The 25,195-nt window shown below is 40.7% G+C and overlaps 1 protein-coding gene and 1 long non-coding RNA gene across 10 annotated transcripts in view; one reads left to right on the top strand and one right to left on the bottom strand.

Annotated features, from left to right (window-relative positions):
- LOC111749813 (uncharacterized) overlaps nt 1-21,121 on the top strand; it is a 42,626-nt gene extending 21,505 nt beyond the window's left edge. For 2 of the 4 annotated variants that reach the window (XR_010322965.1, XR_010322963.1), the window contains 2 exons: nt 12,784-12,971; nt 20,253-21,121. This is a non-coding gene — a long non-coding RNA (uncharacterized LOC111749813). Of the gene's footprint in view, nt 1-5,550; nt 5,660-12,783; nt 12,972-20,252 lie in introns of all 4 variants that reach the window. The other 2 variants (XR_010322964.1, XR_010322962.1) reach the window with 2 other exon arrangements.
- PRUNE2 (prune homolog 2 with BCH domain) overlaps nt 1-25,195 on the bottom strand; it is a 313,858-nt gene that overhangs the window by 38,813 nt on the left and 249,850 nt on the right. For all 6 annotated transcript variants that reach the window (XM_064291211.1, XM_064291209.1, XM_064291212.1 and 3 more), the window contains one exon: nt 4,445-4,524. In XM_064291211.1, coding sequence (XP_064147281.1) covers nt 4,445-4,524 — 80 coding nt within the window. The remainder of the gene's footprint in view (nt 1-4,444; nt 4,525-25,195) is intronic.

Below are 25,195 nucleotides of genomic sequence, written 5' to 3'. Positions count from 1 at the left end.
GCTTCTATGGAATGGAGGTAAGAACTTTACCTGCTATGTTCACAAATACTCCCAAAATGCTTCTCTTCAGTTCCTGATAACTCTGTGTATGATTATCAGTGACCTGTCCTTGGCTGGCTCTCTCTTTCTTTATAATACCGGAGATATTCTCCCAGGTTTCAACTTTGAACCTACGCAAGGAGTCACTATCTTTTATGCTGATATTGCCTGATGGTGGTTCCCATATCATAAATGATAACCCTCTTATATTAAGGCTCACATGGGTCTTTACTTTAACAGAAGCAATGTTGGAGAAATTTTCACTTCTCCATTTCATTTCATTTTCAAACCAGTCCATGCCAACTAATTAAAAGTAGAGAGACAGCCTAAAAACAGAATTCATAGGATTCCTGGGCGAGAAGTATTTTGAAAGTCATCTGCTATCTTCCTCAACTCCAGAATATCAACTATGGTCTCGTCCTAAGGAAGCTGACACAGTTCCTTTGTCATTAAGATTTTTCTTTTCTATAGGACATGACCCAAGCTGTGTTCCATGTAATGTTTTAATGTTCTACTTAAAAAAAGAAAAAAGTTTCTGTTGACCAATAAGTTTAAGGAACACTGAATTTTAGAAAATTACATTGGTTTTTACATTGCAGAGATTCTTAATGGAGTGCTGTCCAAAAGAATTTTCTATGATGACAGATATGTTCTACATATGACTATAGGGCACTTGAAATGTGGATAGCGCAACTGAAGAAGAGAATTTTTTTTTTTTAATAACTTTTATTAAGCTTCAAGTGAACGTTTACAAATCCAATCAGTCTGTCACATATAAGTTTACATACATCTCACTCCCTACTCCCACTTGCTCTCCCCCTCTTGAGTCAGCCCTTTCAGTCTCTCCTTTCTTGACAATTTTGCCGGCTTCCCTCTCTCTCTATCCTCCCATCCCCCCTCCAGACAAGAGTTGCCAACACTATCTCAAGTGTCCACCTGATATAATTAGCTCACTCTTCATCAGCGTCTCTCTCCCACCTGCTGACCAGTCCCTTTCATGTCTGATGAGTTGTCTTCGGGGATGGTTCCTGTCCTGTGCCAACAGAAGGTCTGGGGAGCATGGCCGCCGGGATTCCTCTAGTCTCAGTCAGACCATTAAGTTTGGTCTTTTTATGAGAATTTGGGGTCTGTATCCCACTGATCTGCTCCCTCAGGGGTTCTCTGTTGTGCTCCCTGTCGATTGTGGCCGGGCACCAACTAGTTCTTCTGGTCTCAGGATGATGTAGGTCTCTGGTTCATGTGGCCCTTTCTGTCTCTTGGGCTCTTAGTTGTCGTGTGGCCTTGGTGTTCTTCATTTTCCTTTGCAACAGGTGGGTTGAGACCAATTGATGCATCTTAGATGGCCGCTTGTTAGCATTTAAGACCCCAGACGCCACATTTCAAAGTGGGATGCGGAATGATTTCATAATAGAATTATTTTGCCAATTGACTTAGAAGTCCCCGCAAACCATGTTCCCCAGACCCCTGCGCTTGCTCCGCTGACCTTTGAAGCATTCATTTTATCCCGGAAACTTCTTTGCTTTTGGTCCAGTCCAACTGAGCTGACCTTCCATGTATTGAGTGTTGTCTTTCCCTTCACCTAAAGCAGTTCTTATCTACTGATTAATCAATAAAAAACCCTCTCCCACCCTCCCTCCCTCCCCCCCTCGTAACCACAAAAGTATGTGTTCTTCTCAGGTTTACTACTTCTCAAGATCTTATAATAGTGGTCTTATACAATATTTGTCCTTTTGCCTCTGACTCATTTCGCTCAGCATAATGCCTTCCAGGTTCCTCCATGTTATGAAATGTTTCAGAGATTCTTCACTGTTCTTTATCGATGCGTAGTATTCCATTGTGTGAATATACCACAATTTATTTACCCATTCATCCGTTGATGGACACCTTGGTTGCTTCCAACTTTTTGCTATTGTAAACAGAGCTGCAATAAACATGGGTGTGCATATATCTGTTTGTGTGAAGGCTCTTGTATCTCTAGGGTATATTCCCAGGAGTGGGATTTCTGGGTTGTATGGTAGTTCTATTTCTAACTGTTTAAGATAACGCCAGATAGATTTCCAAAGTGGTTGTACCATTTTACATTCCCACCAGCAGTGTATGAGAGTTCCAATCTCTCCGCAGCCTCTCCAACATTTATTATTTTGTGTTTTTTGGATCAATGCCAGTCTTGCTGGTGTGAGATGGAATCTCATCGTAGTTTTAATTTGCATTTCTCTAATGGCTAATGATCGAGAGCATTTTCTCATGTATCTGTTGGCTGCCTGAATATCTTCTTTAGTGAAATGTGTGTTCATATCATTTGCCCACTTCTTGATTGGGTTGTTTGTCTTTTTGTGGTTGAGTTTTGACAGAATCATGTAGATTTTAGAGATCAGGCGCTGGTCGGAGATGTCATAGCTGAAAATTCTTTCCCAATCTGTAGGTGGTCTTTTTACTCTTTTGGAGAAGTCTTTAGATGAGCATAGGTGTTTGATTTTTAGGAGCTCCCAGTTATCGGGTTTCTCTTCATCATTTTTGGTAATGTTTTGTATTCTGTTTATACCTTGTATTAGGGCTCCTAGGGTTGTCCCAATTTTTTCTTCCATGATCTTTATCGTTTTAGTCTTTATGTTTAGGTCTTTGATCCACTTGGAGTTAGTTTTTGTGCATGGTGTGAGGTATGGGTCCTGTTTCATTTTTTTGCAAATGGATATCCAGTTATGCCAGCACCATTTGTTAAAAAGGCTATCTTTTCCCCAATTAATTGACACTGGTCCTTTGTCAAATATCAGCTGCTCATACGTGGATTGATCTATGTCTGGGTTCTCAATTCTGTTCCATTGGTCTATGTGCCTGTTGTTGTACCAGTACCAGGCTGTTTTGACTACTGTGGCTGTATAATAGGTTCTGAAGTCAGGTAAGGTGAGGCCTCCCACTTTCTTCTTCTTTTTCAGTAGTGCTTTGCTTATCCGGGGTTTCTTTCCCTTCCATATGAAATTGGTGATTTGTTTCTCTATCCCCTTAAAATATGACATTGGAATTTGGATCGGAAGTGCGTTAAATGTATAGATGGCTTTTGGTAGAATAGACATTTTTACTATGTTAAGTCTTCCTATCCATGAGCAGGGTATGTTTTTCCACTTAAGTATGTCCTTTTGAATTTCTTGTAGTAGAGCTTTGTAGTTTTCTTTGTATAGGTCTTTTACATCCTTGGTAAGATTTATTCCTAAGTATCTTATCTTCTTGGGGGCTACTGTGAATGGTATTGATTTGGTGATTTCCTCTTCGGTGTTCTTTTTGTTGATGTAGAGGAATCCAAGTGATTTTTGTATGTTTATTTTGTAACCTGAGACTCTGCCAAACTCTTCTATTAGTTTCAGTAGTTTTCTGGAAGATTCCTTAGAGTTTTCTGTGTATATAATCATGTCATCTGCAAATAGTGATAACTTTACTTCTTCCTTGCCAATCCGGATACCTTTTATTTCTTTGTCTAGCCTAATTGCCCTGGCTAGGACTTCCAGCACGATGTTGAATAAGAGCGGTGATAAAGGGCACCCTTGTCTGGTTCCAAGAACGGAATTTTTTAAAATTTCTTTTTAATTTTAAATAATTTAAGTGGCCGCATGTAGTAAGCGGCTACTCCATTGGCTGCCTACAGCTTTAGCACCTTTATTATTCAAAGGTGCGCTGTGAACCTTGGAGAGTGGGGGAGGCTGCGGTGGTTACCAAGCTTATGTGACCATAGGACATTAAAAGAAAAATTATGCCACATGACCAGTATTTGCAAGAACACACTTTGGGAAATTGTAGGACAGAAAAAAATGTAATTGCTTCCCTTCTTCCTACTCTGTCCCAGGCTTCGCTGATAAAACCAGGGTTCAGCAAAAATGCATCTCCTGGTATAATTCTGAAGCTGGTGCAGTACAAGGTAGTGAACCTCATACCAAGTGGGAATCATATGGGTTGAAACCACAAATTAATCAATTTTTTAATATATAGGCCTTGAGTCATCGACCCTTACAGTGTGTTTTTTTTTTTTTTTTTAATAATTAGGATACTGAGCATTCTTGATATCACGTTTCCAATTGTAAACATTCTTACTCTTAAGAGTAAATTTCGTGAGCTTGGTCTTTAGTCAGAATTTGACATTTTGATATATAGTTGCCAATCACCACAGAAACTGAAAACCTTGGTAGATGAGGTCGTGACCCAGGAGAAAAACTGTGACCTACTCAATATTTAAGTCAACTCTGAAATTAATTAAATCAAGCCTAACACCTTCCTTCCCACTTCTTTTTTTTTCTTCTTCTTCACTTTTATGACTGAAATCACATGTTGAATGCACAGGAAATGGTCCTCTCACTGAATAATAAAAACGTCTGGGTGTAGGATAGTGCTAAAGAAAATGAGCAAATATTCCTCTCACCAGGCCTCATGTCTGCAGCACTGGGGCTCAGCATTCCCTCATCAAAGGGGGTGTCCATTCCTACATCCTCTGACAGTAGTCTGAAAAAAGAGCAAACGGTGCAAAAAGTTAGGAACGATTTTATTTCCTTTGAAAAGGAAACCCAGGATTCCAGGATAACATTTTAAACTCACTTGGAATGAACCAAGTATGTAATCCAAATCTACAGAAATCTAGAAGAAAGACTTTTTGCACAGTTATTGTGAATGAGAACTGCAGACAGCATATAGTAAGTCACACATCAAGCAGGAAACTCAGAAACAGGAAAGCAAACCACTAATAAAATACACTTAGGGGAATTTAACATATAATTTTTCAACCAAAGAGTCAAGATATGTGCTTTGAAATAAAGACAGATCTGACTTTGAATATATCTCTCTCCCTGTGTAAACTTAAGCAAAGTAGTTAAGCCTGGTGGGCAGAGAAGAACACAGTCTGCTAGTCTCACTTTCTTTATCTGTAAAATAGGGATATACCACCTACCTCAAACAGTTGTTGAAAGGTGAAGTTCTAAATGTAAAGTGCCTACCGTTCCTGAGAAAACCAAAACCCATTGCCGTTGAGTCGATTCTGACTCATAACGACCCTATAGAACTGCCCCACAGGGTTTCCAAGGAGCGGCTGGTGGATTCAAACTGCTGATCTTTTGGTTAGCAGCCAAATGCTTAACCAGTGCGCCACCAGGGCTCTGTTCCTGAGAAGGAATCAACGAATGTTACTTCTCTTCCTTTGAATATTTAAAGATTCATTGTAAATAGATGTTGGTGAAGATAGTTTTGGTCATGAGTTATTATCTCTTGTCTCTAATCAGTTCCGAGCCCAGAGCGATTTATATTAGCCTGCTTGGTAAGACAAGTGTGAGGGACTGGGAAAGTACTGGAGAAAACTGTGAAAATTTTATACACTCTTGTAGGAAACTGGCCACTTTTCACAGTGAATTCCTTTTGACTTATTTTCATCCCCTGCCCTCATTAAGTAAACTCCCATTCATCATGATCATATATTTTTCTTCTTAGTGACTTCCTTGTAATTTAAACACCAATTTAGATTAGTGCCTACATCAACAGGATTCACCCAAGCTGAATGGAATTACAGGGAAGTCACCAAGAAGTACTGTGCTCCTTTAAAAAAATCACCTACATGAGACTACAAGGTCAACAAGAACTTTAAACAAAGGTAAGAATGTAGGAGGGCAAGGAAACTAGATTAATGGATGCAGAATAACCAGAACAGAAATGATGAGAATGTTCACGCACTGTGAAGAATGTAACCAATGTCACTGAATAACTGGTACAGAAACTGTTGAATGGAAACCTAAACTGCTGTAGAAACCTTCACTGAAAACACAATAAAATATTATTAAAAATAATAATAATAATAAAGAGCAGAGGGAGGTGTTAAATTTAGAACTCTAGCACAAAGTTTTTCAGATTTCCTTCCAATACCCCTTGTCATATGAAGTAATCTGGGTTATCCTTGACATCAACCCACTAGTACCCAAAAAGTAGCAGCCTCTATTAAAGAGTGTCTGGATTTAAGTCTTCTTTTTATCACTTACTGTGTGTTATATGGCAAGTTATTTGCTCTTATTTATTTGCTCGGTTTCCTCACCAATAAAAAAGGGAGACTATGCAACGCCTGAAGATAAGCACTGAAAGAAAAAGATGTTATATTGGTGTAGCTTTCTTCACCTTCTATTCCAATTGCTTTCTCCATTAGACTTGAAGCTTCATAAGGGCACAGACTATGTCTGTTTTGTTCATTGTTATATTTCTAGTACCTGTTATACAGTAAATACCCAATAAATATGTACTGGACTGAAATAAAAAAAAAAATTTTTTTTGAGCCTGAAATACCCTAATGTACCTATAAATTATTTTCTTTAGTACTCTAGCTAAGAGTTAGCCTAAAAAAAATTAAATAAAATTTTAAAAAATGTCATAATCTCTACCTGCCTGACACAGAACATGAGGGTGCAGGATTAGCCTCAAAATAAATGAGGGTATATAAACAGACAGGTAGGGTCAGTCTTAAATTTTGTCATTTTGTTAATGTTTGTAAGTTATGGGTGATATCACGGAAAAATTGAAAAAGTCCTAGATAATGAAATTATAGTTCTGGGTTATAGTTCCACTATCAGTACTGAATAGCTGGTTAACCTCAAGAAAATTACCTGGCCTCTCTGTGATTTTAAATGGAGACAATAAATATCGAACACCATTGAGACTACAAGGTGTAAATATAATTTATATGAAAGTACTCTGAGTTATAAAGCATTGCATAAATTTAAGGTATTACATTCCCCATTTAAAACATAGTATCAGGATCGCTGATTTAATTGAATATGTGTCATGGTTGGATAAAACAATTAAGTTACTACAATTTGTGTATTAGCCCAGGAGAGGGAAAATTTCAGTACTTCACAAATCGCCACAGAGCCTGTAAGTATCCCTGAACTCGCCGACATTAGGGAACAGAGCCTTTGTTTCTCAATACTCCTCCATACAAAGCAGAGACTCTGTAAAGAAGGTGCTGGAAAGTCATGGTGGCAGGTACTAAAAAAAAAAAAGTACTAGAAGAAAGGAAAAGCTGAAGGCTGTGATCAGGGGGTGGTCAGAGAAGAGAAGGACTTTCAAAAGTCGATCAATATTACAGAAGGCGTCAGGAAACCCCAGGGACCCAAGTCAAGAGAGAGAAAACTGAGCCAGAAAAGGCTTGAGGCAAATTTAGGAGAAACTCAAGTTGTACTCATTGTCAATACTTAAAATGAACTACCCCATCTATTAGGCCCATGAGAATTCAGACAAGTGAAGTGACCAAACAAGGTACTTGGCAATTATGCAGGATGTCAGTTTTATGATCACTTATGGAAACATCTCAGGATCTGATTAGGTAACAAATCAGTCTAGCCTGAAGGGCTGATTTTATTCACCTGTAGCAATTATTACATTTGGGATTTGCTGTTTATAAAACCAGTAGCCACTGAGTCGATTCTGACTTATGGCGACCCATATGTTTTAGAGTATTCCAGAGGTTTTTCAATGGCTGATTTTTCAGAAGTAGATCACCAGGCATTTCTTCCAAGGTGCCTCTCTGGGTGGACTTGAACCTCCAGCCTTTCAGTTAGCAGCTGAGTGTGTTTAACTGTCTGCATCACCCAGAGACTCCTTTTCTGAATATATATAAAAATATATATATGTGTGTATATAAACCAAAGAACAAAACAAAACAAAACCCAGTGCCGTCGAGTCAATTCCGACTCATAGTGACCCTATAAGACAGAGTAGAACTGCCCCATAGCGTTTCCAAGGAGCACCTGGCAGATTCGAACTGCCGACCCTTTGGTTAAGCAGCCGTAGCACTTAACCACTACGCCACCAGGGTTTCCATATATATATATATAAACTCACTGCCATTGAGTCGATTTCAATTCCTAGCTCATAAAGAGGTCGAGGGAGTTGGACATAGTCTGACCCTGCAATGGCCCAGCTCCCAGATGCTCAGCTCCATGGCTCCATCTAGGGGATGGAACTGCTTACAGTCTTTGCTGGGTCCTGCTATAGTCACTACAGTTCTTCACCAAACATTGGACTCTCTAGCCTTTTCACGGAAACGCTGGTGGTGTAGTGGTTAGTGCTACAGCTGCTGCCCAACAGATTGGTAGTTCAAATCTGTCAGGCGCTCCTTGGAAACTCTATGGGGCAGTTCTATTCTGGCCTATAGGGTCGCAATGAGTCGGAATCTTGACAGCAGGGTTTTTGTTTTGTTTTAAGCCTTTTCACACATGGTAATATTGCACTTTCCTGCCCCTTTGACGTTAAGGCAATCATGTGACTTGCTTTGGCTAGTCACTTCCTCCTCCCTGTCTCAGTGGTGTGGAAAGGCTCTGCCAAGCTGTGTTCAAGTGATTATGATAAGCAGAGGACCCACCTAAAAAGCCTTGTTAGACATGTGGCCAAGAAATGAGTTTCTGTCTAAAATCTATTTTAAAAAATGAGGTTCTATTTTGCTCTGAAATATTGGGGTTACTTATTACCACAACATTCTGACTAGCTGGCCTTTGCTTGTTTTGAAGGGAATACCTGACTCACACATACTCAAAGTTTTGTTTCCTAATTTGAATAACCCATTTCACACATATGGTACATATCTTCTTGCTTAGGTTGCTAATGAATGAGAGAACATTTTTAAAAATGGAGACAAAAGCTCAGAAGCGCATTGAATACTTCAAAGTACTCCATAAACTTGAGCATTAATATATTGCCTTTATGGGTTTTTTTCTCAAAGCCATGTATCCTCTACCCATTTACTTAATATTTTTCTTTAAACTGATTTGTTTTAAATACATTTATTTTTAAAGGAAGGCCTGCATTACTACTGTATATGGAAACTGAGCATTACTTGCCTAAAAGGAATAGCTACATAAATTAAATGTAATAAAAACAAAATAATGTCATTAAGTTCAAGGTAGCCATCCCTAGGCTCTCACTGAGGCATTCTCTTTGCTAAAAAACAGAGATTAGCAAGTGTTAGCTGTGTCTACCAAAGGTGTAATGCTGTGCACCATGACAAATACAAAGAAATGCTGTGTTGGAAAGAACACGCCCAAAATAATTCCTACATTTCCAACTTTGAAAGAAACCAGGGGAAATCCTCAAGTGCTAGAAAATAAGAGTTTCTAGGGAAAGTTGATGAAAAGGTAGCCCCCATGGTTTTGGACTGGACACAGGCCCTAGGAAGTGTGACCAGGGTTCTCACATATACAGGAGAAGTGACCTCCAGAGAATGGAAGGAAGGGCTAGATCTAAACAACTAAATAAGGCCTTAGAACTTAAAAAGCTGCCCCCTTCAATCAAAGGGGATGGGAAAAACCTCTATCCTCTGGCCTCTGTACGTGCAGTCTGAATGGAATCTGGGGTGGAAAATAAAAAAGCAGCCTATGAGAATTGGAGACAATGCAGCAGCTTGGACACTGCCTAACACTACAATGTGAACAAGAAATAAATCTTTGTTGTGTTCACCACTGAGATTTGGGGTTGTTTGTCATGGCGTCACTTTGCCTGACTAGCCATGCTGCTTAAGAAAGGAACATCGAAACATAATGATGCAGAAGTGTTGAAAACAAAGTGATATAAAAAGATATATCAGAAAAATATTAACCACAAGAAAGTGAGTGTGGCAATATTAAAGGCAAACAAAATAGATCTTAGAAAAGCATTATTAAGGCTGAAGTGCTTATTTAGTGATAAAAGGAAAATCGGGAAGATGTAATAATCCAGAACCAATATGCTTTTGTCAGCATAGCCTCAAAGTATGTAAAACAAAAACTGCATATAAATTATAAGGAGAAATTAAATTCATGGGGGTAAATTTGAATATACCTCTCAATAATTTACAAATCAATCTGAGAAGAAATGCCTAAGAATGTAGAAAATCTGAACAATAGAGTTAATATAAAAAAAAAACCCATTGCCATTGAGTCAATTCCAACTCATAGCAACCCTATAGGAAAGAGCAGAACTGCCCTCTAGGGTTTCCAAGGAGCAGCTGGTGGATTTGAACTGCCGACATTTTGATTAGCAGATGAGCTCTTAACCATTATGTCACCAGAGCTCCAGAATTAATATAGCTCAGTCTAATAGACAGATGTGGAGTTCTACACTCAACAACAACAAAAATACATTCTCAAATTCTCAAAAACTGACCATACAAGATGTCTCATAAAACACTAAAAATCATTATCATATGAACCAAATTATCTGATCTCAGGACCATACACTCAGAAATTAATCACAAAAATGTTCGAAAGATGAAAACACACTAGTAAAGAAAACTGAACAACAAAGCCTACATGTCAAAGCTTGTGAAAGCAGCTAAAGCAGTTCCTAGAGGAAAATAAATAGTCTTACATTCAGATAGTAAAAAACAAGCTGGACTGAGTCAGCTAACGCAACCCAGCACATGAGAAAATGAACCAGGCTCATCTGTGCTTCAATGCTATTTACACTAAACCTGTGCAGCACCTCTAATGATCTTGAATACCACCAGGTGGGGAACAGTGACATAAATGGAATTCTTCGGTTTGAAAATCTATCCCACGCATATTAGCAGACTTTGTGTTTCTGGTGTTAATGCGTGTTAATAAAAAAAAAGTCTAATTGCAATAGCATGGCAGTTCTGGTGCCACACACAGTGAAGGACCACAAATGCAAAAACCTTTAGAATGCTGTTAAATACATCTTCTTGCCTTTAGAACTGGTACAAAGTTAAGTCCATTTTATATCCTTCAGCATTTCTGAATCTGGAGGTATTTAATCGTTGTTGTTGGATTAGACTTGCCTGAGATCAGGTTCTTTTCATAGGAAATGATCAGTGAAGCAAGACTTGGCTCACACATTGTTAGATGGCCATGTTTCCTGGCAGGCAAGGACTCAGCTACAGGCAGCAATCCTTTTCAGGATAAACCATTCTTAAAAGATTGGCCACTAAAAAGTGGTTATAGGAAGTAGGATAGCAGGTCAAGAAGTGGGCTTAATTGCTCTTTAGAAAAATACTAGTTGGCTATGCTGATATATCTTGGGAAAATGTTGACATAAATGTCAGAGTTTCTAAGTAAGATATTCCGGGCTGATAAAATTGCTTTCTCTAGAAATGGAAATAAAAGAAAAACAAACAAAACCTCTTATGAGGTGCCTGACTTCTTTTGTTAAGTACATAAATGAGCCCTTTCAAGGCCAGTAGTTAGAGGATTGACATTTCAGGTTTCCTGTGTGATACAGGAGGCCACACAACTTAAGGTAACAGTACAGGCTGCTCTCTGAACCTAGCACACTTATCAAATTACTCAAGGTGGAAGGCAAGACTGAGGCTGCACTGGGTTCCATATTCAGCTTAATCAAGCTGATACCACATCACAAAAAAGATGTGAGTCCTGGTCCCACAATAGGAAGCTGGGTTCATGACCATTAAATCAGACTCTTGGCATCAGTTACCCATTTGTGCCTCACTCACCCTAGAACAGACAAGAGCCATGGCCCAGCAGAAGAGCCCCAGAAGCCAGCTTACTGCAAGAAAATGAAGGAAGGAGGTGAGAATAGGGAAAGGAGAAGAAAACAAACAGTAGGAAGACAAGCACTTAGAGTATTTGCAAAGCTTGGCAAATAACAGATGCCTATTTTCAGGGTTTCAGAGAAAAGGGATACAATGCAGTCTTCTTATCTAGAGTTTGATTCCAAAATTCTGCAGGTAGCAAAAATCACTTGTAGTCCAAATGACCACTGGAAAATCCTTGAAATAAATAGGAGGAAATGGAATGTGTGGCTAACTGCCTCCGTGAACAACTGTCTCCTTTACCATGAGACTAGAGGAACTCATGGTGCCTGATTACCATTACTTAAGGTCTTGATCAAAGATTCTATAGAAGAATCCTGATCAAAAGGGAGAAAATGTGTAGCAGAATTTCAAATTCTCATGGACTCCAGACTTTCTGGAGCCATGGAGGCTAGACGAATCCCTGAAATTATTGCTTTGAGAAAATTTTTCAACCATAAACCAACAATATCCCCTGAAGTCTTCTTAAATCCAACCAACAGTTTCACTTAAATAGTAAAGAATGTCTGCCTTGAGCATTGTGCTCTGTTTAAGATCTATCTATATGGAATCAAATAGACAACAGTAACTAGAAGGATTAGACAGAAACCTTAGGGAGCCGTGAGTTTATGTTAATGGGGGAGGAAACTTGGAAAATGAGGGTGAGAATGGTTGCACAGCTTGAGTGCAATCATTCACTGAACCATACACGTAGAAATTGTCAAATTGGTGTTATGTTCTGCTGTGTATATTCTCAACAACAAAAATAGAATATACATTTAAAAAATTCCTTGAAGTGCTCCCTGAATGACAATATACATGATTTTACATATGAAATTCCTTACAGTAAATCCTATGAACACTGAAGTATGACGAACACTGTGCAGGAATAGAAAGAAGCCTAAATACCATTCAGCCCATTTTGCTTTTCAGATAATAATTAAATCCTTGGTTGCAAATGGGGACACAGAGAGATTTCTACTTTTGCCTGCAGGTATATGCCGTTCTGTTCTAATATTTTATCTATAACCTTAATACAGGTGAATAGATTTGTTTATTGTTAAGAGGATTAAATTAGATGGCCTACTCACATACTGGGGAGGGGCATACACTAGTCTATGTAGTGAATTTAACAGTTCAGAATGTAGATTACTCAGAGGTATCTCAAACTCAACATGTATAAAACTGATTTCAAGATCTTCCTTCCACAGATTGGCAACATGCCTTTGAAATATGGTGTTGGCAAAGAATACTGGATACACCATGGACTTCCAGAAGAACAAACAAATCTATCTTGGAAGAAGTACAACTGGAATTTTCCTTGGAAGTGAGGATGACGAGACTTCATCTCATGTACTTTGGACATGTTATCAGTCCCTGGAGAAGGACATCATGCTTGGTAAAGTAGAGGGTCAGTGAAAAAGAGCAAGACTCTCTAGGAGATGGATTGACACAGTGGCTGCAACCGTGGGCTCAAGCATAACTATGATCTTGAGGATGGCACAATACCAGGCAGTGTTTCGTTCCATTGTACACAGCGTTGCTATGAGTTGGAACTGACTCAATAGCACCTAACAACCTAAAAACAACGTTCTCTGTAGTACTTTTAAAAAAATGTTCATAAATTCTTTGACAAATCCTCCAGGCCCAGTTGAGCCTTCAGATGACTGCAGCTCCAGCTGTCTTTAATGAAACCTCATGAGAGGCCCCGAGCCAGATCCTATTGCAAAGCCACTCTTGAATTCCTGACTCTCAGAAACTGTGAGATAATGAATGTTTGTTTTTTCAAGCTGCTAAGTTTTGAGATGGTTTGTTAGGCAGCAATAGCTAGCTAGTACATTCCCCATCCTAACGAGTACCTCTACCTATCGCCTGGGCACCCAAACCCCTACACTTGCATCCCTTCTCACTTTCCCTTTCTTTATACCTCACTACCATTTCTTCACAATCCAGTTGGTCATCCAGTCCTGTAGATTTACCTTGTCCCCTCCTGCTCATTTTCACTGTTAATACCTTAGTTTAAGTCCTCACCGTTTTTCTTCCTTGAAGAAACCTCTTGACCTTTCTCTGTTTCCAATACTGCATACCATCTGCTCCAAATCATTCATTGAACAGCCTTCTCGGTTTCAACACTGATGCCCCTTTCTTGCTTAAATCCTTTCAGTGGCTCCCCAGCGCCTTGAGGAAAGAGTCCTGGCTCCAGAGCATGGTTCACAAAGCCTTCATAATGACCTGGCCCCAACCTAAAACCTGAAGCTTCTCTTTCACTGTGTCTCTCATCCCCCTTCCCCACTTAGCCTTGCTAATCTTGCTTGTCCTTTATAACTCAGCTTAGCATCACTGAGTTTCTCCCCATTCTCCTCCAGCCCATACAGTTGGGTCAGGTTCCACAGCACTCTGTGATACCTCAAATGGGTACTCTTTGTGTTCTTACAATTACCTATTGGTAACTTCTCTGTTGCCTCTCAACTCTCCCCCACCCCACGTGTGTCGGAGTAGAACTGTGCTCCATAGGGTTTTCATGGCTGTGACCTTTTGAAAGCAGATTGCCAGGCCTTTACTTTGAGTTCAAACTGCCAATCTCTTAGTAGCCGATTAACCAATTGTACTACCCAGGGACTACAGACACACACACATACAAACACACAAATACAAAGCTCCTTGAGGGCAGGCACTCCCAGTCCTTAGCACAGCACCTAGCATGTGGTGGAAATTAATAAATAACTAATGGGCAAATGCACTTATTTAGAGATGTGAAGATTCCTTGTTCTTCTGGTAAAACGTTTCACCTAGTATCTCTCCACATATTGGAACCTGACCATCAAATTCTCCTTCAATGAATTATTTTCGATGGTCAGTCAGGCTTTCTTCAAAACATAATTTAGGGATATTAGATGACTATTAGAGTAGTGATATTACAAAGATGTACTATGCACACAATTAGGTAAAGGTCACTCAGGAGCAATTGGAGGTGTTTGGCTTAGCAAGGATGAGGTTCTTATGAAAGCAGGGGGAAGAGAAGTGAACAATTTTGTTTCTTCAGATTTGAGGACAGATTCTTCAGGGCCAGGGATGGCACTTCTGCAGGATGCCCAGGTGGGCAGGAATTGACTAGGGTCTCAACATAGGCTACTGCAGCCCTGTCCATGCCCCATGTCACCAGCTCTGCACCACTTGGAATTCATTCTTTGTGACTCCAGCCTTGAATGTGCCTCCAGCCTGCCTCCTTGTCCTACCCTCTTGCCCTGAGGAAATCAAATCACAAGCATTCCTCATTAGCCCGTGGCAACAAGGCAATGCAATGACTACCCTGGCTTAGTTAATACTTCCTTCCCTGAAGTAGTTCAAGAATCAAGGGTCACCTAAAGGCCCTGGACAATCTGGCACCAGGAATATTAACATCAGGCACTTAAATACATACTCCTTCAACTGCTAATCAAGCAGTTATATTTGCTGATCCACAGGACATGATGTAAGACTTTTTAAGCCTCTGACTTCTCTAGGGCAGGGCTGAGGAAAGTTTTTCTGTAAAGGGCCAGAGAGTATTGTAGCCTCTGTAGACCATACAGTCTTTGTTGCAACTACTCAACTCTGTCATTGTAGCACAAAAGCAGCCATAGTCAACAGGTAAATGAACGAACGTGGCAATGTTTCAGTAAAACTTTATATATAAGAATAGGTGGCAGACTGGATTTGCCTGCGGGCCATAGTTTGCGACCCCAGTTCTAGAGTAAGACAACTCGAATAAAATTTCATTTCCTAAAAGCTGAACGTATCTTTAAAATTATAAAGATTTAATATTTTGTGCTGGTGGCATGTGGTTGTGTGAGTGTAAATTGAGGTATGATTTTTGGTTGTATTCATCAAAATTTTAAATGTAGATACTCTTTGACTAGCTATTCCAATTACAGTCATATATAGTGTAGAATTATTTTGTTGTTGTTGCCATTTAGTCGATTCTAACTCATGGCAACCCCATGTGTGCGGAGTAGAATTGTGTTCCACAGGGTTTTCAAGGCTGTGACCATTTGGAAGCAAACTGCCAGGCCTTTCTTCCGAGGCACCTCTGGGTGCGTGTGAATCACCAACCTTTTGGCTAATAGTAGAGTGCTTAACTGTTTAAGCCACTCAGAGACTCCATAGTGCAGAATACTCACAGATGTACACCAAAAACCATACCAAACCAAACCCGTTGCCGTCGAGTCGATTCTGACTCATAGCAACCCTATAGGTCAGAGTAGAACTGCCCCATACAGTTTCCAAGGAGTGCCTGGTGGGTTTTAACTGCCAACCTCTTGGTTAGCAGCTGTAGCATTTAGCCACTACGCCACCAGGGTTTCCAGATGTACATACACCATGGTATACGTAAAAAAGATGTTTACTACAAAAGAATTTTTTTTTTTTTTTGGAGCAGTCTGAAATGGGCAGTAATACAAACATGAAATAGTTTATATTTTCTCTAATCACTGCTATTCCCAACTGTGCAACGTTCAATCTCCCATCCCTGCTGAGTGTTATCACTTCTCGCTATTAAAATCCAATCCAATTTTAAACTGCCAATTTCTCATCTTAAAAGCTCATCTCCTTCACTGGCCAAAGCTGAATGTCAGGGAACTTGGATTAGGAAGAGCTCCGCCATCCTTCTTCCTATTCCAGCACCTCAGATCAGAGAGAAGAGGCTGGGTGGGTTGAGCTGAGGTAGAGAGTAGGAATGGGGAAAAGTATAGACTGTTCATTTTTTCCTCTTCACAGTCTGCATGCTGGAATGGGGCGGGGAGGGTCAGTTCTCTATAACCCCCTTCCCTCTGGTAGATGCTTGTATGAGGCCTGTGGGGCGTCAGCCTTACCCACTTCTGTGATACAGATCTGGCCTGACTCCACATCTTCACCCTGACCTCAGTAACTGGCACAGCCTCTGGCTGGGGCCCTGTCACCTTGGATGGGGTCCTGAGAAATGGGTCAAGTCTACTACCATCCGTGGGTCACAGGACACCCATGCCATCCTCTCTCTGGTGTTCTTACTATTGGCTCAGGTAGGATAAGGGCAGACCCCACATGTCCACTGCCTATGCAGATATCCAACTGGGAACAAGATCCTCGTCTCTCTGTGGCAGGTGTTCCTTGCCTTTACCCACGATTCTCTGGGAGCAACACTTACTTGGTTTTAGAGGAGCAGAAAGGGGACACACAACGAACCAGGCAATGATTCTTGATATTCCCTCACTCTCCTCCTCTCAGTCTTCTGCTCATGTAGCCTGGGGTGATGGCTGAGTTTAGCAAAGTTGGGCCACCTTCTAAGAGGTCTTGAGGAAAGCCTATAACTCAATTGTTGAGAGCTTATTGCTCTCTCTCTCTGGGATATGGAGTACTTTGCTTCATTTTGCCATCAGCCTTGGTCACTAGTTGCCTATTCTGTGAATAAAGAAAAATTTCCACTTAAAAAAAAAAAATTTTTTTTTTTTTAAAAATATAAGGGATAATCAAAAAGTCCATCAGTAGGGAAGTGATTAAATATAACATGAAATTTATTATGGTATATCAGTGCAACAAAATTTCTAAATATACTGACACAGAAAAGTAAGATATATTTAACAAATAAATCAAGTTACAGGGTTATGCTTAGGGTGATGCCATTTATATAAAGTTACGTATATATATTTACATGTATATTTTAGGTAGAGAAAATATCTAGAAGGAAAAGAACATGCTGTGCCCTGGCAGCACTTGGCTGCTAACCTACCAGCCACTATGCAGGAGAAAGATGTGGCAATCTGCTTCTGTAAAGATTTACAGCCTTGGAAATCCTATGCGGCAGTTCTATTCTATCCTATAGGGTCACTATGACAGGAATCAACTCAACAGCAACGGGTTTTTGAGTGGTTCCCTAGTGGGCAGTGGTGGATCAGTGGTAGAATTCTCAACTGTAGTGTGGTAACAATCGCATGGGCAGCCACCACTCTACCCAGCAGTGGGGGCTTGCATATTGCTGTGATGCTGAACAAGTCTTAGCAGAACTTCCAGAATAAGATAGACAGGAAGACGGCCCAGCAATCTACTTCAGAAAAATCAGGCAATGAAAATTCTATGGATGACAACCATCTGATTCCATTGTACACGGGGCGCCATGGGTTGGGGGCTGGCTTGATGGCAGCTAACAACAAGTAGTAACCTATATGAAGTAGTATTGGGGAGAAAATTTTTTTTTTACTTTTTATTCATTTACTTTTCTGTGTTTTCGATTATTAAAACAAGAGCATATCCAACGTTTTAAAATAAAAAGGCAATTTAAAAATAATAAGATTCTCTAATAGTTTCTAGAAATCTTCACTTGTCAAATTCCAGTGAACATTAGAAAAAATTAAGTACTTAGTAAGCAGTTGTTGCAGCTGTTTATCAGTAGCAATATTACGTTCTCACGTCCCACTGCCATGTTATCACGGCTCTAGATGTTTTTCAAAACAAAGTGTAGGAAGGCAGCACGAATAGCTGAAATGGAAGAAAGTCGGAAAAGGCCAGTCTTGGATGAGCCGTCATAACAGAGGGGCCGCTGCCCACTGTGGCCACATGGCTGTCATGTTCATTCACCTTCACAAGTTATTTTCTGAGGACCTTACCTGTGCAAGCAACAGGGATATCAAAATAGACGACATAGCCACTACCTGCTTCTCCCAGTACTGGCCATATACAGATTTGCTGATTCATCTTTTGCAGCAGATTGTTTTTAAATTTATCTAATTCTACCCTTGCTTTGCAGTCTGTTTTTCAATATCTGTGCTCTATCTATCTCTTAATATCTTCTCTTTTCCAATAGTCTATTTTTTCCACTTTGGTTCCTTTTACTGCTTTGTGTGTATGTGTGTGTATTTTCTTAGATTCCATTTTTGTTTGTTTTGTTTTGATGCTTCTGCTTCATTTTTGATATCAGTGTTACACCTGTACAAAAGCAAGGCTTTCTTCAACTGCTCCCACAGTGAGGCCTAATCATGTCAGCTCATGGAAATAAGTTATCCCAGAATGCCATATAAAACACAAGCAAGAATGTCTCAGAATTATGCCCAAAACTCCTTTGGGAATTCTTATCAGCTTCTTGTTGTGGTTGTTAGCTGCCGTCAAGTTATCTCTAACTCCTGTATACCAGAGCAAAGCATTGCCCGGTCTTGTGACATCTTCATGATTGTTCGTCTGTTTGAATTCACTGTTGTAGCCACCATGTCAGTCCATCTCAGGAAGGGTTTCCCTCGTTTTCACTGACCCTCCACTTTACCAAACGTGATGTCCTTTTCTGGAAGTTTAAAGAGTAGCAATTAAATCTAACCTAGTGAGGGTGTAGAGTCCCTGGGTGGTACAAATGGTTGATGCACTCAGCTGCTAACCCAAAGGTTGAAGGTTCGATTCCACCCAGAGTCACCTCAGAAGAAAGGCTTGACCATCTACTACTGAAAAATCAGCCATCAAAAACCTGTGGAGCACAGTGCTAATCTGACACACGGGCTTGCCATGAGTTGGAATCAACTCCATGGGAGCTGTTTTTTCATTTGTTTGTTTAGTTAGGGTATGTCTTTTAAAAGAGATATAATCACCTTGAAATCTGAACTAAACCATAGTAGTTTAACTATTTTAAAGATGAAATGATGTTTTTAATATTTAAGAGAACTCTTTAAGGGAACTTCAGAGCCATGGGGAGTGGCAAAGCCAGATCAGGTAACAAAAGAAAACCCCCTGAAGAAGCCAAAACTAACAGAAGGCAGTGATGGGGACAGAAAATGTTGAAAGAAAGGAAAGATTTTGGAAGTTTGAAACATTCTCGTGATCTGAACAAGAATCTCCTCAGTAGAGGGAGTGATTTAAACCTTTAAAAAGGCTTTAGTTTCTCTGAGACCTTTAAAAAAGGCTTACTGCTTTTTCATTATAAAAATACATGTAATTTGTAGAAAACATAAAGGAAAAAATACTTGTAATTTATCCCTACAGACGGTCACCATTAACATTTTTAATGTACTTGAATGTAAAGGATATTTCTGGTTTCAACTCACACAGACTGTTTCATCTTCTAAAAGCAGCACCTCTATTTCCCTGTGGGGAATCATTTTTCCATTACATTGAGTCAAAGGGTTTGAGGGTTGAGGCTAACGCCACCCTCTCCCTTCAGAGATGGCCATGTGACCCAGGCCTGACCAACCAGCATAGTACCCACCCGCTATCACAGTGATTGGTTCCAGGAATGAACATGTGACCCATTGACTGTCATGGATTAAATTTTGTCCCCCAAAAATATATGTCAACTTGGCTAGGTCATGATTCCCAGTATTGTGTGGTTGTCCTCCATTTGTGCTCTGAGGTAATTAGCTTCCATTTTGTGATATGTTGTAAATCCTAATCACTATATGTTAATGAACAGAGCCCTGGTGCCACAGTGGTTAAGCATCTGGCTGCTAACCAAAAGGTTGGCAGTTCAAATCTACTAGCTGCTCACTAGAAACCCTATGGGGCAGTTCTACTCTGTCCTATAGGGTTGCTATAAGAGGGAATCAACTTGACAGCAATGGTTTTTTAAAATATGTTAATGAAGCAGAGTCAGTGTGGGGTGTGTCTTGAGTCACAGCCTTACAAGAAGGTGTGACTCAAGTTACAACCTTACTCAAGTCATACCCTTGCTTTTATCACACTTTTATCTTACAAGAATAAAAGGAGAGAAGAGCAAGCAGAGAGAAGAGGTATCTCACTACCACCAAGAAAGAAGAGTCCTTTGAACCCAGGGTCCCTGTGCTGAGAATCTCCTAGACCCCGGGGAAGATTAATGCACATGGAGATCCCCAAGGATACCTGGGCCCACAGATGTTGGAAGGAGGCAAGGATCTTCCCCAAAAGCTGACAGAGAGAGAAGGCCTTCTCCTAAAGCTGGCACCTGAATTTGGACTTCTAGCTTCCTAAACTGTGAGAGAATAAATTTCTGTTTGTGAAAGCCATCCACTTGTGGTATTTCTGTTATAACAGCACTAGATGAGTAGGACACCAATGTTATTCCAGTGAAGCTCAACCTAGGACCTGGCTCAAATTACTGAGAAAGAAACCCTTTTTGAGGGGAATGCTGTAGAGAAAGGAGCCTAAGAGTAAACCCAATATATTGTGAAACAGAGAATGGGTAGAGAAAGAATGATAAATACTGACTGCGTGGCTTGTCCTTTTTTACCCAGCCCTGTCTACAGCCAAGTTAACTCCTGAACTTTTAGTAATATGAGCTAACAAAATTTCTTTTTAGCTTAAGGCAAGGTAAATTGGGTACTTGTCACCCGTAACAAAAATGATCTGATTGCTAAAACAGACTGACAAAAATACGTATGCCCACGGGCAATATTTTTCTTTCTTTTCATTCATTCAACAAGTATTTATCGGCTATCCATCACGTACTGGGATCCATTCAAAGGGCTCTGTGGATGTTGTGGTAATGAAAACGAAGTTTTTGCTCTCAGGGAGTTTGTTGTTGTTGTTGTTCACTACCCTCAAGTTGTCAACCCCATGCACAATGAGACTGGACTGTTGCAACCCATAGGGTTTTCACTGGCTGACTTTCGGAAGTAGGTCACCAGGCCTTTTTTCCTTAGTCCACCTTAGTCTGGAAGCTCTGCTGAAACCTGTTCAGCATCATAGCCACACCCAAACCTCCACTGACAGATAGGTGAGGGCGGCCCTTGAGGTCCACTGGTTGGGAATTGAACCCGGAGCTTTCACATGGAAGGTAGGAATTCTACTACTGAACCACTGCTGATACCACCTCAGGGAGCTTAGATTCGGTATATTTGTTTGTAAATACAAGGGTAGCACCAACGTGAAGCATTGAGCCATTGATTCTTGCAATTAGCTGACCCTCATATATTTGTTGAATAAATGCATTTGTGCACATCACTACCCTAATAAAAAATACCATGTAGGGAGAAGACACGCTCTGGAAACTGAGATCACTTTTGGAAAAAGCTACCTGAGATTGTTCGCCCTGGTATTTTGCCTTCTGGCATGGTTTGCTGGTCAGGTCAAAGGGAGGGGGCTCTACGGAAGGGGATGTCTGCATCTTCAACGTCAGGGCAGCTCCAGAGACCATAAGCCACTTTCTTTCTTTTTTTTTTTTTTTTAATTGTGCTTTGGGTGAAAGTTTACAGCTCAAGTTAATGTCTCATACAAAAATTTATACACACATTGCTACGTGACACTAGCTGCAATCCCTATAATGTGACAGCACACTTGCCCTTTCCGCCCGGGTTTCCCATGTCCATCCAACCAACTCCAGTCCCTTCTTGCCTTCTAATCCTGCCTCCTTTTTTAAGAGGAGGCACCCCTTGGTCTCGTGTATCTGCCTAAGCCCCTTTTTTGCCTTTTCTTCTCATTTCCTCCACTGTCCTAATAGATGGGGTCTAAAATTAGTGATTGAGGTCTGTTAAGTGATCTCTTGGAAATAGGGAAATTCTGAATCACATTTAAGGTTCCAACCTTCTTTGGGGATTCTGGACTCCCTTAGATCCCCAATTCAAAGCCGAAAATAAGAAGTCACTTTATACTCTCACCCCTAGCCACATTTTCCTGCAAGGAGTTTCTCCTTAGCCTTCCAGAGCAGTTTAAGAAAAAGCAATGCTCACAAATAGGGAGGTAATCTACCACAACGGGAGACTGGAATCAATCTCACTTCCACCTCTTACTAACCATGTAACTGTGGTAAAGCTACTTGACCTATGACTTAGTTTCCTCAGCTGTAAAATGGGTATGGTATGAAGACTAGTGTGATATCAACAAGATAACAAATGAAGTGCTCGGCAAAAGTTCTACTACGTTACTGCTTCTAACATTGCTCTATTATTAGGAAAGTTTGAGCTCAGCTAGACCCTCTGTATTGACTGTGAGTCTCCAAAGTGGCCATGGGACCCCTGAAGCCACCCTTAGACTCATCACTGAAGTGTGGTAAATGATTTCTTGGGGTTGGGGGCCCGTCTCCAATCAGGGAACCATCAGAGTCTCCCAGCACATCACTGTCACATTCTCAGGGTATCTGATCTCTTTCACCTGCATACCTAGTTTCAACGAGGAGAATCAGCTCTGGAAGAGGCCTATCAGTCCTTCAGTCTAATAAAAAGCCCTTCTACTGGTGCCTGACAGATCTAGAGGGAAACAGAGAAGCCTGAGTTAGGCCCCTCGAGGCTCCCAGAGAGAGAAGCCATCATCTTTACTTACATGTGCCCCACTGCATGGAATAATCATATTTCTATGAAGCTAATTTACAAGAACTTGATTAATTTCATACTCTCCTAAGGGATATGGCCAGGACTCACACAGCTATGCCAACCTTACAGGGAGAATTGATTCATTTAGCCACTTTTTTTAAATTGGCATGCCTTCATTGTATAAACGTCAGTAACTCTTCAGGAAAAAGAAATATATTTATGCTTTTAAATAACTGTTGGCACAATTATAGTATTACATGGGATTTCAAGATTATGGCACATTACTCACATATTCTAGTTATCAGGTTCCTGTTGGTGGATAAAAGTTAGTACTGGGAAATAACAGCCTAAAACCAGTCACATATCCGTCAAGTTAGTTACAGACAAGCCTTGAGTTTATAAACTGCCAAGTGCTGAAAATTTGGTGAAACGTTCATCATGGAAAATCCAGCCTCTGACCTTAAAGCAAGGGCAATGACGTTTGACCATTCTTGAACTTAATGTTAATGGTAAAAAACAAAACAAAAAATCACTATCAATAAAAAACTCGCCCACAGACAGTCTGGGGATGGGGTTCTACTCCATCCCAAGCTTCCTTCCAGTTACCAGTCCTGATCTTTCTATCTACCACCACCTCCAGTTGTCATGAGTTCAACTCCGGCTCACGTGTGTGCTCCATAGGGTTTTCAATGGCTGGCTTTTTGGATGTAGATCACCAGGCCTTTCTTCTGAGGTACCTCTGGGTGGACTTGAACCTCCAGCCTTCCAGTTAGCAGTTGAGCGCCTAAATTGTACGCACCACCCAGGGACTCCAATCTTTCTATAGATCGGTATTTGCCAGCTCTCCTCTCATTATCATTTTCCCATCCTCCTAGCATACCTCTTTTTCAGCTGCTCTCTTGGGATCGCACCAAGTTGGTTTCACTCCTGTTTTATTTTAGGAAGAACTATTTCTAGAACTGCCATTTCATCAACCTTTCCTGGGTATTTCTGGGGTTGGGTGTAGAAAAATGTAATTGCTAAGTGGTGAAATTTTTATTCCCCTAGTTGTTCTCCTGTTTCATGGGCAATGGCTGCTTTAGGAATGGGACTTCCATGTTGGGTTTAGACAACAGCAGGGCACATGTTCATTTACGAATTCTTGGGTTGGAAGGGACTTTGAAGGATGTCTGTCTCCAGGCAAAACTATACCTAGAACATTCTGATTATCTACCTAAAGTTTGCAAACCAGTTTCCCACAAGTTTTGACAGATTTAGTTTCTCTCTGGTATTCACAGGAAACCCTGGTGGTGTAGTGGTTAAGAGCTCAGCTGCTAGGCAAAAGATTGGCGGTTCTAATTCACCAGTCACTACTTGGGAACACCATGGAGCAGTTCTACTCTGTCCTATAGGTTCGCTATAGTGTCGCTATGAGTTGGAATCAACTCCATGGCAACAGGTTTGATTTACAGCTTCTTCTGTGTCTACAGTTCTGGAATTGCTTCTCTTCTTTTCATCCCTGGCACAGTTTCAGCCTTTATTATGTTTCAGATGGACAACTACCCCCGTCTCATCTCCCATCTCTCCAGCAGTATTGACGATCTACTGCCAATCACAACACCCAGTTCAAAACACACTAGCTTCCCACTGCCAATGTGTTTAATACATTCAATACATACTTATTTGTTTGACCTTTGACCACATGGATTCATTCACCTGTGGGATAAATAATGTGGTTTGGCCCTTTGATTCTAGTTTCTGAAAATAACCTGGGCAATCAAGATGCCTTTGTTTTTCAAAAATAGCCCGGCAAGTAGGGCTACACAGGCCCCACACCTGGTGAACTAACTTCAGGAAGGGCGGGTGCCTAACGCAGTCATGCATATTCATGGATTGGATAGATCATAACTATGCATTAAGGCCCAAGTCACACATATTCACTGAGGTCCCAGTGACTAGGGGACTAGGGACTTTGAAACATTCTCTCTAGGGCCTCTCATATCTATAAAAATATCCATGGGTGAAGGAGGGGTATGTCACTGGGAACAACGGAGGCCCTGTGTCGGGACTTCTCCCAGACCCTGCCTAATGCATCTCTGCACTTGTATCCTTTCTGGTTATAACAAATGGGTAAATGTAAGTATAGGTAGTAGTCTCCATGAATTTTGTAAACCGTTACAGAGAATTAACTCACAGGGGCAATGAGCCAGCAGGGGCTTGCAGTACAGAGTTGATTTCTGTAGAGCCAGCTCTGGGTGGCTGGGTCATAAAGAAAGGCTACATGGGCAGCTGATGAAGGAGGATAGAACCCTTGTAGCTTGTGACCTGGTCCCAGGGGATGAGAAAAAGACAGACAGAGAAAAAAACCAGTTGGTCTGAAGTATAAGGATCTGTGCAGATTCTGGAGCCTACAGCTGCTCCCTGATGACCTGACCTC

This window comes from Loxodonta africana, chromosome 9 (genome assembly GCF_030014295.1).
Source record: "Loxodonta africana isolate mLoxAfr1 chromosome 9, mLoxAfr1.hap2, whole genome shotgun sequence".
NCBI classification, from domain to species: Eukaryota; Metazoa; Chordata; class Mammalia; order Proboscidea; family Elephantidae; genus Loxodonta; species Loxodonta africana.
This window is presented reverse-complemented; position numbering and strand designations above follow the sequence as displayed.